At 28.5% G+C, this 15,150-nt stretch overlaps 1 protein-coding gene across 3 annotated transcripts in view; it reads right to left on the bottom strand.

The window, feature by feature from the left end:
* The window catches only part of foxn2a (forkhead box N2a), a 49,147-nt gene that overhangs the window by 12,826 nt on the left and 21,171 nt on the right, over positions 1-15,150 (bottom strand). For 2 of the 3 annotated variants that reach the window (XM_079842366.1, XM_079842368.1), the window contains exon 2: positions 5,355-5,905. In XM_079842366.1, coding sequence (XP_079698492.1) covers positions 5,355-5,888 — 534 coding nt within the window. In that variant the 5' untranslated portion in view covers positions 5,889-5,905. The remainder of the gene's footprint in view (positions 1-5,354; positions 5,906-15,150) is intronic. The other variant, XM_079842367.1, reaches the window with a different exon arrangement.

Below are 15,150 nucleotides of genomic sequence, written 5' to 3'. Positions count from 1 at the left end.
CACTGGTGATGGTATAAAACATCTGCTCAAACTGAACACTTCCAAGCCATAAAAGTTAACGATATGTTTTATTTCATTCTTCTGTAATTGTTGCTCTAATATCAGGAGTTTTATACATTACCGCGAGAGGTATAGATCTATCCATGTTCGATATAGATCCGGGTCGCTAAAGACCCGAATATGTAGGAATGTTTGGCGAAACAGTCATGCATTTAAGGGTTAAAGCTGTAACTGATGTTTACAGTGTCATTTTTTTAACAGACGTGTTAAAATTACGGTTAGTTAGTTCTAGCACTCCGTCCGCTTTAAATAAAGTAGAGCCATGGGATTGTTTTTATTTGAACGAATTATCACATTTATTTAAATTCATTATGAAAAGAGAGAACTGAAAGAGAGAGAGATGCGTGCGCGAGTTTCCTGCGCTGTGTGTATCTCTTCTTTAAAGTCTACAGTCTGAAGTCCCCTTGTTGCTTAGCATATAGCTAACTTAATGATTCTTTAATGGATTTATTACAATTATTTTTGTTTTAATATTTGAACTTGAATTTCTAATTTTCTCCAAGTCAGACTCAGTAAACGGGGATGATGAACGCTGGTGTCTTTTCCATTTTTCCTGTAGTGCTTTAAAAGTGATTTTTGTCATTCAAGGTCTATTTCGTCTTACGCCTGGACCCATTTCTCAAAATTGCCATATTCACCTTACAAATTAAACAAAATGCAAAAATCATCCATTTAGCCTACCTAAATAACCGTTTTAATATCTCTCACTTGTTACTATGGTTACCAATGTTTATAGTGGCGGATTAATTTCGAACTGTAATCAAACTGACTGGAACTACTTGTGCATTAAACAGTTTTACTGCACACCTTCCAGCCAATCAGAATCGAGTGTATAAACAGACCAAGGTATAAGTGCTAATGAACAGCCAATATAGTGATATGCGTGCTAATAAGCAACTAGTTCATAGTGAGAATTGGACCCTAAACTAAAGTGCTACCATTTTCTTCATACCCTGGGTATTTTCACCGATGAAACCCCGTCAGAATTAAACTCAAATAATTATAGATGGACAAATACAACAAACAGGAACAGTTCGTCTGCAGTGTTTGGGACTGTTATGTGTGTTTGTTAAAGTAGTTCTCTTCAGCTTAAGGCTATTGCTATTAATAATTTATTAATTTATCAATTTATATATAAATACAGAAATATTTGCATGTATATACTGTATATACATTTATATAATCTATAATATATATAAATATAAATGTTTTATATATAAAAATAATATTTTTTTCTTAAATATATACATGCTTGTGTGTGTATTTATATATAAATAATAATTAACAGAGTACACACACATATATTATGTAAACACAAACTTTTATTTTGGATGCGATTAATCGCGATTAATCTTTTGACAGCCCTAATTATAATATTACACCACCCAAATATGTATTCATTTCCATCTAATTCTCGTCGTCATTGCAGGCTGGTTTAGCCTATAAAAAGTGATTAGTGTAACGGCTTAAAATAGCATAAAACAACAGGACAAAACATAGTTGATGACAAAAAATATTCATTTCATGACTCTATACATTACTTTGTGAAGACAGTGACATATTACGTTTTTTAGCCGTATCAATACAGTAATAATCTGCATGGGTAAATTTTACCCGCTGGCGGTTTTAGGTATACAGCGACCTCTGGCAGTTCGAGTGTTAAATCAGTATCACATTTGCACTCGTGCTATTCTGGACAGAAAAACAGCATGTGTGTGATATTGCTTAACTATATCATGATGTAAATATGAGGAAAAAACTTGGATTATAGGGACATTGTAACTGCATTCTATAGCCGTAATGCATTATTTTTAGATTATATATATACACAGAGAGAGAGAGAGAGAAGCACAGAGGAATAGGTAGGAGGAGGGCTATAACCTTGACTCAGATTACCAGCCTGCTCATAAACAGGAAGGAGGAAACGTTGTCATGGCAACCGAAACCAGTCAGTGTCATCTGAAACCTGTGTGTCTCTCTCCGCGTGTCTGTCTGACGGATGGCCTCTCACTGGGAGTCTCTCGCCGCTGACCTCTCCCGGGTCGAGAAAAGATCATTTCACAGCCGGCCACTTACACACCATCTCTCTCTGGCTGCCATTAGTAAATACATCTCAGCTTTACGGCGTCCTAACACAGGAAATGACACGGACCGTCCAGAGGCGGGCGGCCACAGAGCAGTGCGAGGGAGTCTGAGGCCGCTCGGACAGAAGAAAACTAAACACTGTGGCCTAATGGTCAGAGCACACACACTAAACTGTGGAGCTCATACGGGCGACAAGTTTAAACACAGCAACCTTTCCAGATCCTCTCTCTACAGTCCTCTAAATAAAAGTGGCAAAACTAAAAAAATATATAACAAAAAATATATATAAATAAAATATAAAAAATATATAAATAAAAATGAAAATATAAATAAAAATGAAAATATAAATTAATACAAATAAATAAATTAAAATATAAATATAAAAAATAAATTAATAAAAATGTAAATAAAAATATATAAATAAACATAATGTATACAAATATAAGAATTAATAAAAACAAAAATAAATAAAAATATAAAATAAATACATAAGATAAATAAAAAGATATAAATAAATAAAAATATAAAATAAATCTAAAAATAAAATGTAAAATTAATTAATCAAATTAAATAAATATATAAATAAAAATGAAAATATAAATCTAAAAATAAATAAAAATATAAGAATTAATAAAAACATAAATAAATAAAAATATAAAATAAATCTAAAAATAAGTAAAATGTAAAATTAATTAATAAAATTAAATAAAAAATATATAAATAAAAATGAAAATATAAATCTAAAAATAAATAAAAATATAAGAATTAATAAAAACATAAATAAATACAAATATAAAGTAAATACATAAAAATATAAATAAAAAATAAAATAAATATAAAAATAAATAAAAATATAAAATAAATAAATACAAATGTAAATAAAAAAATATATAAATAAATATAAAATAAATAAATAAATATGAAAAAATAAAAATATAAAAATTAATAAAAATATAAATAAAAGATATAAATAAATATAAATATAAATGAAAAAGATAACTATAAAAATAAATAGAAATATAAGAATTAATAAAACAAATTAATAAATATATAAAAAGATAAATAAAAAGATAAATGATAAATAAGACTTTTTAAAATCTAATTTCAGCTTTTTATCTCATAATTAGGACTTTTTAATCATAATTTAGATTTTTAAAGTCATAATTTTGACTTTAAATCCAAAATTTTGCATTTTTATCTCAGAATTTTTAAAGTCCTAATTTCAACTGTTCATCTCACAATGACTTAGCATGTCATATTTTTGACTTTTTATCTAATAATGAGTTTTAAAATCATATTTTCAACATTGTATCTCTTAATTATGACTTTATGATAATTGAAATGAGCTGATCATATAGTGAAATATTTAGTGTCCCCAACTGAGCAAGCCAAAGCCAAACACGGTCCCACCGACTGGTCTACGGACTGCCTCTATACACGCCTGTAGTGCTTACAGGAAGTGGGGCTGTTGCGTTTGGCTCAGGGTGTGTGTGTGTGTGTGTGTGTGTGTGTGTGTGGTGGATCTCTGGGCTGAGATAAGCTGCTATCGGAGTGTGTTTGCGCTCAGGGAGGAGCAGTGACCTTGACTGGATTCCCCACCTCTTTTTCTCAGCGGAGAGAAGAAATCCTGGCCAAAACTCCAGCGTCACACACACACACACACACACACGCTCGCTACACCGTCACAGCTGACACTACAGCCCAGCGCTATTTCAGCTTCACTCATCAGCTTTATTAATAGTTACAAAGCTTTTTTCATTTATGCATATTTATAAGTTTTAGTAATTTTCAAGGTCAAGATGTTCATTTCTTTCACCTTTATTCGTTTTCATTTTTTGTTTTAAGGTACTGAAATAAAAGAAGTTACTTTTTTGTATTTTATTTCAGTTTCAGTAATTCGTACTTTAGTAAAAATTGGAAATGTTGCCTTGGCATCTAACTGAAATAAAATAAGTATAAGTTTTATACTTTCCATTTTCATTTTAGTTAAAGTTTTAGCAATTTTAGCAAGTTTTGATGTGTATTTTTGTTTTTTGTGTCATTTTTATTTAGTTATTATTCATTTTTATTTTAGTTTTAGTCATTTTAGTACTTGAACGTAGAAGAAACTACTGAAATAAAAGAAGTTACTTTTTTAATATTTTATTTCAGTTTCAGTAATTAGTACTTTAGTAAAAATTAGAAATGTTGCCTTGGCATCTAACTGAAATAAAATAAGTATAAGTTTTATACTTTCCATTTTCATTTTAGTTCAAGTTTAGTCATTAGTACTTCTTAAACTAAACAAAAATGAGAAATGTTGCCTTGGCAGTTTTTATTTTCATATTTTCCATTTTCATTTTAGTTCATGTTTTAGTAATTATGTTGAGTGATTTTGTCCTTTTTTAATATATGTCTATATAATTGATTCATATTTATTTAGTTATTTAAAAAACAAGTTAATTTTAGTAATTGTGTTGTGTTTTTGTAATTTTAGAACTTTAGAACGTAGAAAGAACTACTGAAATAAAATGTTCCATTTTCATTAAAGTTTTAGTAATTATGTTGTGTGATTTTGTCCTTTTTTAATATATGTCTATATAATTGATTCATATTTATTTAGTTAGTTAAAAAACAAGTTAATTTTAGTATTTGAGTTGTGTTTTTGTCATTTCTATTGTTTATATAGTCTATAAAGTTTATGAATTTTTAGTTTAGTTTGAGTAATTTTAGTACTTTAGAACGTAGAAAGAACTACTGAAATAAAATTTTCCATTTTCATTAAAGTTTTAGTAATTATGTTGTGTGATTTTGTCCTTTTTTAATATATGTCTATATAATTGATTCATATTCATTTAGTTAGTTAAAAAACAAGTTAACTTGTAGTTCATTTTAGTCATTGAGTTGTGTTTTTGTCATTTCTATTGTTTATATAGTCTATATAGTTTATGAATTTTTTGTTTAGTTTGAGTAATTTTAGTACTTTAGTACGTAGAAAGAACTACTGAAATAAAATTTTCCATTTTCATTAAAGTTTTGGTCATTATGTTGTGTTTGTGTCACTTTGTATTGGCTTTCTTTTTTGTTTTAATACTGAAATATTTCTGTAAAACTTGATTTATTTCAGTAAAAACAAAACAATTAAATTTCAGTTAATGATTTAAAGTTAAAAAAAATGTTTTGAGTGTCTTTAGTCAGTAGTTTTAATGGTGAAAGGAACAGAAGCTGACCTTCCCGAGGCTCCTCTCCACCTTGCGGAAGCACTTGTTGAGGGAGAGGTTGTGGCGCACCGAGTTCTTCCAGCCAGTGGGGGCGCTGGAGAAGTAGGGGAAGTGCTCCAGGATCCAGCCGTAGATGTCCTTCACGGGCAGGGACTTGCTGGCCGACTGTTCGATGGCCATGTATATGAGCAGGGAGAAGGAGAACGGCGGCTTGGCCTTGACGGACTCTCCGGCGTGTGAGGCCGCTGAGGAGATGACCCTCGACCCCTGACGGCCCTCGATGTCGAACAGCGGACTGGGGCTGGACTGGGCCTCGGGGCCGCCCAGCGTGAAGTTCTGGAGCAGGTTCTCGTGGAGCCAGTTGAGGTTGGTGAGTTCTTCGTCTCCTGAGCTGGAGCTGCGGTCCAGGCTGGTGGCGAGAGGGCTGGCGGCACACTCGTCCTCGGGCAGCGCCACACACACCCCGCGCAGGCCCATCCGCTCCTCCAGCACGCCCGGGGACTCGGCTTTCTTATCCGGCGACATCCCGATGATTGGACCCATTAAATCAAGGACGTCTGCTGAGGACAGAAATAAAACACAATTATTCAAGACAATCATTTTGTGTGCAATCCAGAACAAACATATTTGCAACTAGTGATTATTGGCCAATACTAGTGTTATACCGATATATCGGCCGATATAAGGCTGCTGCGTTCGCCGATATTTTTTCCCCTGCTTTATTTACAGACAGGCGTCCACAGGGCAGCTCTCACCGTCTTCAAACTGTCTCGCTCTCCCTCCCTCGTGCATTTTAATCAAAATCAATTGAGAATTGACACGATGGTAAAAGGTCGAAACACTGAAGTTTCACGTGGAGCATTGGGAGATTTTTTCCTGAATTACCGCTGGTGTTGCTCTAAAAGAGATTAAGTTAAGTGCACCTAACCATTAAATGACTAGGTTGTAAATAGTTTTAAAATTAAGTATAGTACAGTCAGTGTGCACTTTATTATGCTGCTTGCTTGTTGCTACTGTGTGCAATAGTGTAATTATTTTATGCTTACATTTATTTTCACCACTGAACTCTTTTTTTCTTGTTCTACCTCACCTGTTTTTACTATTTGTTAAATACTGTTTTTTTTTTTGTTCAATAAATGTTCCCTTTTTAAATTGTAAATTTTAAATTGTTATCACCATGATCATTGCGTCATTTTTATGATGTAAATTGAGGGAGCAAAAGCAGTATCGGCTCCAAATATCGGCTCAAGAAAATCGCAGCCCGTATCGGTCATCGGCAAAGGCTGATGAAAATAAATCGGTATCGGCACTAAAAAATCCATATCGGTCGATCCCTAGCCAATACCAGTGATTATTTATTCTTTTACATTTATTAGTGAAAGTTAATATTGGATATTTAACTGTGCATACTCATTTCTGTCAATTTTTAGATTAACTTTGCCATCATCAAGCGTACTTGGCATTTAAAAGCCTCATAATTTATTAGTGTTTTTAAAGTTTAAGCATCTTCATACCAATTTAACAGAACAAATCAACTATTAAAAGCAATATTTAGCAGATCTCAAAATAAATATTACCCCAAAATGTGCCTCACTTACAGCATTTATAACTCTTTTTTTATTGTTTTTTTAATATTTTGTGTGTCGTATAATAATAATTAATAATAATAATATTTAAGCAGCTTCATGCAAATTGAACAGAACAAATCAACGATTAAAAGCAATATTTAGCAGATCTCAAAATAAATATTCCCCCAAAATGATAAATGTGTAAAATAAAATTAAAATAAAAACATAAAATACACATTTTTTAAATTTTAACAAAAAATTTAATAAAATATAAATTAAATTAACTAAAAGAAAAATAAAAGAAAATTATTAAATATAAAAATAAAACAAAAAAGAAAACCTTAATAAAATAAATAAAAAATAAAAATCCATCCTTTATATTTTAAATATAATGTTATGCTTAAATAATTATATTTTTTATATTTTTTATAATAATAATAATAATAATTAATAATAACAATAATAATATTGACGCATCTTCATGACAATTTAACAGAACAAATCAACAGTTAAAAGCAATATTTAGCAGATCTCAAATTAAATATTACCCCAAAATGATCAATGTGTAAAATATTAAATAAAAAAATGTAAAATACACCAAAAATGTAAAATTTACAACAAAAATAAAATATAAACTAAATTAAATACAAATATTTAAAAATAGAATAAAATATACTGTATATAAAATATACGCATAAAACAAAAGGAAATAACCCAAAATTAATTAAATAAAAATCCATGTTATGCTTAAATATGCCTCACATACAGCTTTTATAATTGTTTTGTTTTTGTGTGTTGTATAACAATTAATAATAATAATAATAATAATAATCTTATATTAAATTGTATTATTATTATTTACTTTATTCAATATAAGTAACATCATATAATATATAATAATATTATTTATTGATTTTATTTACACTAAATAGTACTAGCCATTATATGAACATATCAGCTTTATCTATCAGTATCAGATTTAAGATTGAATTTTAAGATCAGTGGATCAAACTCATGCAAACAGTGATGAATCAACTCAAGTACGGATAAAAAATAGGATTGGGAAGAAAACTCCTGAGACAATTATTTGAACATTATCTAAAACAAATCCCATAACTCTTTTTGAGGATTAATTGATTGGTCAACTCAAGCTTTTCCCTCTTTTACAACCCTTTTTCTGAGCCGAAGTGCTCTCGGTTTTCTTCTCTAATCTCCCTCTCTCTGATCTGCTGGTATTTCTCTCCGCTGAAGGAGCGGCTCTTGTGTCTGAGGGTTGTTGAGGTTTCTTGAGAGCGTCTGAGATGACCCGGTCTCATTCTCATCCCCGCCCACCTCCTCACGCAGAAACCATCACGGCCACTGGCTGAGGAGCCAATGGGCTGCTCACAACCAGCGGAGAAGAGGAAACACATCCAGAAAGCAGCGCCTCTGCTCATCCATTACAGGGAAAGAGAGGTGACAGTGTTGCTTAGGCAACCTAATGCCTATAAAAGGCCGAGCAGAAGAGCATCGCTGCCGGTTATTTGCATTTGTATGAAAGCGTTCAATGGGAATTGTGTTGAAAGTGCTGAGATCTCCATCCGTCGGGTTTGGACTGCAGTGGTGCGGCTCTCGCTGTCATGACATTCACGGCTCATGCTATCAGAGTATCATTCAGAACTGTGCGGCAACAATTCATAAATTAACAATAAATTATTTATAATCATTTTATATATAACAAAAGGAAAAAACAAAACAATTAAAACATTTCATTAAACAAAACAATAAACTAAACTAAAATAAATACAAAAAATACTAAATTAAATTAAAAAAACAAATAATAAAATAAACTAAAATAACTCAAATATATATATATATATTTTTAAATAATTAAAATAATTATCCAAAAAAAAAAAAAAAAAGGACCCCCTCAAAAACACTAAAATGAAATAAAATAATTAAAAAAAAAAAAAATATATATATATATATAAAACACTGTTTAAAAACAAAAATAATAAAATATAAACTAAATTAACTAAAATAAAAATATTAGAAAATGAAAATATACAAATAAAACAAAAGCAATAAAATATAAAATAAAATAACTTATTTTGATTTTAAAATTGTATATTTTTAGTTATTTTATTTAATATTTTATTGTTTTGTTTTATTTGTATTTTTTGAGGGGGTGGGGGGTAGTTTTATTTGTATTTTGTATAAAATATTTTATTAAATATATATATATATATATATATATATATATATATATATATATATATATATATATATATATATATATATATATATATATATATATATATATATATATATATATATATATATATATATATATATATATATATATATATATATATATATATATATATATATATATTATTTTAGTTTATATTATTTTGTTTTAGTTTTATTTCAATATATTTGAGTTTGATTTAAAAAATTTATATTTTTTATACAATATTTAAATTATTATTTTTTAAAATATTTTTTTGTATTTTTTTGTTAAATTATTTCATATTTTATCGCTTTGTTTTATTTTAGTTTATTTTCGGGGGGGGGGGGGTCCTTTTGTTTTATTTGTATATTGTATTATTTTATTTTATAAATGTTAAATATTTTATATAGTTATATTAGTTAATATCATTATTTCGTTTCAGTTTTATTTCAATTTATTTCGTTTTTTTTCTTTTGTTTTAGTCGTATATTTTATAATTTTAGCATATATCTGATTTTGTTTTTAAAATGTTATATTTTTTTATACTAAAATTACTAAAATAAAACAATTTAAAAATAAAAAATGCATTATAAAATATACGAATAAAACAAAAGAAAAACTAAATACATTAAAATAAAAATCAAACAAATATATATATATATATATATATATATATATATATATAAAAAACTAAATTAACATTAACATAATACATTTAACAATAATAACAAACCTAAAATAAGTCAAATTAAAAAAAAATATATATATTATATTATATTATATTATATTATATTAATATATATATATATATATATATATATATATATATATATATATATATATATATATATATATATATATATATATATATATATATATATATATATATATATATATATATATTTATTAATATAATATAATTAATATAATATAATTAATATAATATAATATAATATAATATAATATAATATAATATTATATTATATATATATATATATATATATATATATATATATAAAATATATTCCTCGAGGAATTTTTGTAATCGAGTTAATCGAGTAACTCGATTAATCGTTTCAGCCCTCATATTTATCCTATAGCTCAAACAGTAGAGCATGGCGCTAGCAACACCAAGGTCATGGGTTCGATTCCCAGGGAAAGCAAGAATTGACAAAAATGTAAAAAATGTGTACCTTGAATGCAATGTAAGTCGCTTTGGATAAAAGTGTCTGCCAAATGCATAAATGTAAATATAAAAATGCATGTGATCTAGAGCACATTTGTGCGGATGCTGTAATGCCATGCTGTTGTTTCAGAGTATCATCCGTAACAGTTGGCACGCCGTTAATAACTGCACATATATATATATTTATGTAAAAGGCACAGATGAGCCGCAGCATTATGGCAGAAAGCGGGTCAATGGCGTCAAGCGAATCCCTCCCATCTAGTCACACCACGCTCAAATCTGCCCCAATGTCACCATGACAACCGCACTGTCAGTTCAATTAGGAGGCGGATTAGACAGTGGATTGAATAAGAGCAGGGAAAGTCCATCCAGTTAAGCCATCAAACGGCATCACTCTCGCGTTCATCATCCGCACGCCAGCCGAACACTGACACCAGACGCTCTGGGGCGGGTGTGGGTGGAGGTTTTACTAGTGTTTTAATGCTGAACTAGGTCAGACAGGACTAGACTGCTACGGGTCATGCATAAAACAATAACTTCAGAAGAGTTTCGAGAAACACGCAACACAGTTTCTGATGATAAACACGACTACAATGAAAAACAACCACTCATCATACGAGTACATGCTTTACTATATGCACAATATATTCTGTATGCATGAAATACCTGGATGACCTTTTGTCTATTTGTATACAAGTATACAAAAGAGTATACTGTATCCCACAATGCAATGCACCCAATTTGAGCTTATATTTCCAGTGTGACAAATAAACTAAAACAATAAAAAAAAAATGCAATATTGAACATATTTGTGACTCATTATTTGCCCAAAGAGATTAAAAGACTAATAAATGGCAAGATGATACATCTTTATATTGCATTTTTCCTTGCGAGCTACACAGCAAAAATATACATCATGGCCAGAGCAAAACATACAGCGCAATCAGTATATTCCAATTCAAGAACAAATGACTCTTATGAACCGATTCTTTCAGTGAATCAAAACAAACAAGAGCAATCAGTATATTCCAATTCATGAACAAATTACTCTTATGAACTGATTATTTCAGTGAATCAAAACATACAGCGCAATCAGTATATTCCAATTCATGAACAAATTACTCTTATGAACTGATTATTTCAGTGAATCAAAACATACAGCGCAATCAGTATATTCCAATTCAAGAACAAATGACTCTTATGAACCGATTCTTTCAGTGAATCAAAACATACAGCGCAATCAGTATATTCCAATTCAAGAACAAATGACTCTTATGAACCGATTCTTTCAGTGAATCAAAACAAACAGCGCAATCAGTATATTCCAATTCAAGAACAAATGACTCTTATGAACCGATTCTTTCAGTGAATCAAAACAGCTCAATCAGAATTTTCCAATTCATGAACAAAAGACTCTTAAGAACCGATTATTTTTAGTGAATCAAAAAAACGGCCATCAATATATTCCAATTGAAAAATGACTCTTATGAACTGGTTCTTTTTAGTGAATCAAAACATACAGCACAATCAGTATATTCCAATTCATGAACAAATGACTCCTATGAACAGGTTCCTTTAAGTGAATCAAAAACATACAGCGCATTCAATCTATTCCAATTCATGAACAAATGACTTTTATGAACTGGTTCCTTTAAGTAAATCAAAACAAACAGAGCAATCAGTATATTCCAATTCATGAACAAATGACTCTTATGAGCTGGTTCTTTTAGTGAATCAAAAACACTATGATCAATGCATTCCAATTCACAAATGACTCTTTTGAGCTGGTTCTTTTTAGTGAATCAAAACATACAGCGCAATCAGTATATTCCAATTCATGAACAAATGACTCTTATGAACCAGTTCTTTTTAGTGAATCAAAACATACAGCGTGATCAATATATTCCAATTCAAGAACAAATGATCTTATGAACTGGTTCTTTTTAGTGAATCAAAAACACTATGATCAATATATTCCAATTCACAAATTACTCTTTTGAGCTGGTTCTTTTTAGTGAATCAAAACATACAGCGCAATCAGTATATTCCAATTCAAGAACAAATGACTCTTATGAACCAGTTCTTTTTAGTGAATCAAAACATACAGCGTGATCAATATATTCCAATTCAAGAACAAATGACTCTTTTGAACTGGTTCCTTTAAGTGAATCAAAACATACAGAGCAATCAGTATATCCCAATTCAAGAACAAATGATCTTATGAACCGGTTCTTTTTAGTGAATCAAAACATACAGCGTGATCAATATATTCCAATTCAAGAACAAATGATCTTATGAACTGGTTCTTTTTAGTGAATCAAAAACACTATGATCAATATATTCCAATTCACAAATTACTCTTTTGAGCTGGTTCTTTTTAGTGAATCAAAACATACAGCGCAATCAGTATATCCCAATTCAAGAACAAATGACTCTTATGAGATGTTTTTTTTTTAGTGAATCAAAAACATTGTGATCAGTAAATTCCAATTCAAGGACAAATGACTCCTATGAACTGGTTCCTTTAAGTGAATCAAAACATACAGCGCAATCAGTATATCAGTATATAAAACATACAGCGCAATCAGTATATCCCAATTCAAGAACAAATTACTCTTATGAACTGGTTCTTTTTAGTGAATCAAAACATACAGCGCATTCAATCTATTCCAATTCACAAACAAATGACTCTTATGAACTGATTCCTTTAAGTGAATCAAAAACATACAGTGTTTTGTTACGTTTTTGGAGAGATGCATGTCAGGGTATGTTGTAGGCTATGCGTGTAACACACAGTCTATGGCGTAGCTACGGCGTACAGAAGTATAAACTGGGCTTAATGAGCTGATTCTTTTCAGTGAATCAAAAACGGCGTGATCAATATATTCCTATACAAGAACAAATGACTCGTATGAGTCGGTCCCTACAGTTTATAAAATACAAAAAGACTGCGACTGCATCTGCAGATCAAATGCCTCTACTTTACAATAGCCGTGGTATCGAAGTAATAACAAAGTAACAAATGAAAAGCAAACGTTACATTTATTTTGGAAACTTATTCCAGCCTATATGTGAGAGCAGAATAAGTTCAGAGGGAAAACTGCCTTTGGAAACACAGTCTAGTTCTCCAGTTCCTTGTTTTACCACAAACTCAGGCCGGAGCAAGATCTTGGAGCGGCAGAGGAACATCAGGTCCAGAGAAGACCAAACAAACAGCACTCAGATGGTCTGAAGGGGCAGCATTTCAGATCCCGGGATCAAAGGACAACACGTCCCCCAGAACCGAAAACACGGAGAGGACACTGGAGAAGAGCTAGCGGGGAATGAGTGAGCAAATTAAGGGTTGAGAGGAGCGCCATGGAAACAGTAAAATTAATAAATAAGTCATAAGCACAGTGCATGATGAATCATAACTCTCAGGAAAGTGGAGTTATCAGACATGTCAGGCAGCAACAGAACTGCCCGAATGCGTTAAAGCAAAGCTTCCTCCCCAAAGCCCAAAACACAGACATGGAAATCTTCATGGCACACGGCGTAGTGCAAAACTTCAAAATATTTATATTTATATATATATATATATATATATATATATATATATATACATTTATATATATATATATATATATATACATTTATATATATATATATATATATATACATTTATATACATTTATATATATATATATATATATATATATATATATATATATATATATATATATATATATATATATATATATATATATATATATATATATATATATATATATATATATATATATATATATATATATATATATATATATATATATATATATATATATATATATATATATATATATATATATATATATATATATATATATATATTCCTAAGTATAGTTAAAAAATTATTAAATTAAAGAAATAAAAAATAAATAAATCCCAATTCTCAAAATAAATCTTAAATTAAATAATTAATAAAAAAAGCAACAAAAATAAAAATAGCATTTAGAATAAAAAATAAAAACAATTAAATATAAACAATATAAACAATATAAAATATATTATATATATATATATATATATATATATATATATATATATATATATATATATATATATATATATATATATATATATATATATATATATATATATATATATATATATATATATATATATATATATATATATATATATATATATATATATATATATATATATAAATAAATTAATGAATATATATATTTTTTTTCTAAGTATTAAGTAATTTCTAAGTATAGTGTTAAAAAAAATGTTTAATTAAAAATAAATCCCAATTCTTCCAATAAATCTTAAATTTGATAATAAATCAAATTATAAAAAACGCAACCAAAACAAAAATAGCTTTTAAAATAAAATAATAAAAAAAAACAACTATATATATATTTTTTAAATTAAACAATGTATAAAATAAAATAATTACAAAATACTATAATTTCTATAAAATAATAAATAATAAAACAAAATAAAATAACAAAATAAAATATTAAGTATATTACTACAAATTTAAATAAAATATATATATATACACAATATAAATAATAAAGGTTTGAGAAAGTCAGAGCCATGCACATGCTTATAAAATGTAAAAAATAAAAAGTATGCTCTGAGGATGCACATCCCAACACTCAAAACAAAACTTAAAAGAAATAATAAATAAAACCCCAAAATAAAAAATAAAATGCAATAAAAACAAAAATAATAGTAAAACTAAAAAGAAATAATAAAAATACAAACTAAAATAATTTGAATTAAACAAATACAATAAAATAATTAACAAATAATACAACAAAAAAATAACTCAAACAAAAAATA

This window comes from Gobio gobio (assembly GCF_949357685.1).
Source record: "Gobio gobio genome assembly, chromosome: 18".
NCBI classification, from domain to species: Eukaryota; Metazoa; Chordata; class Actinopteri; order Cypriniformes; family Gobionidae; genus Gobio; species Gobio gobio.
This window is presented reverse-complemented; position numbering and strand designations above follow the sequence as displayed.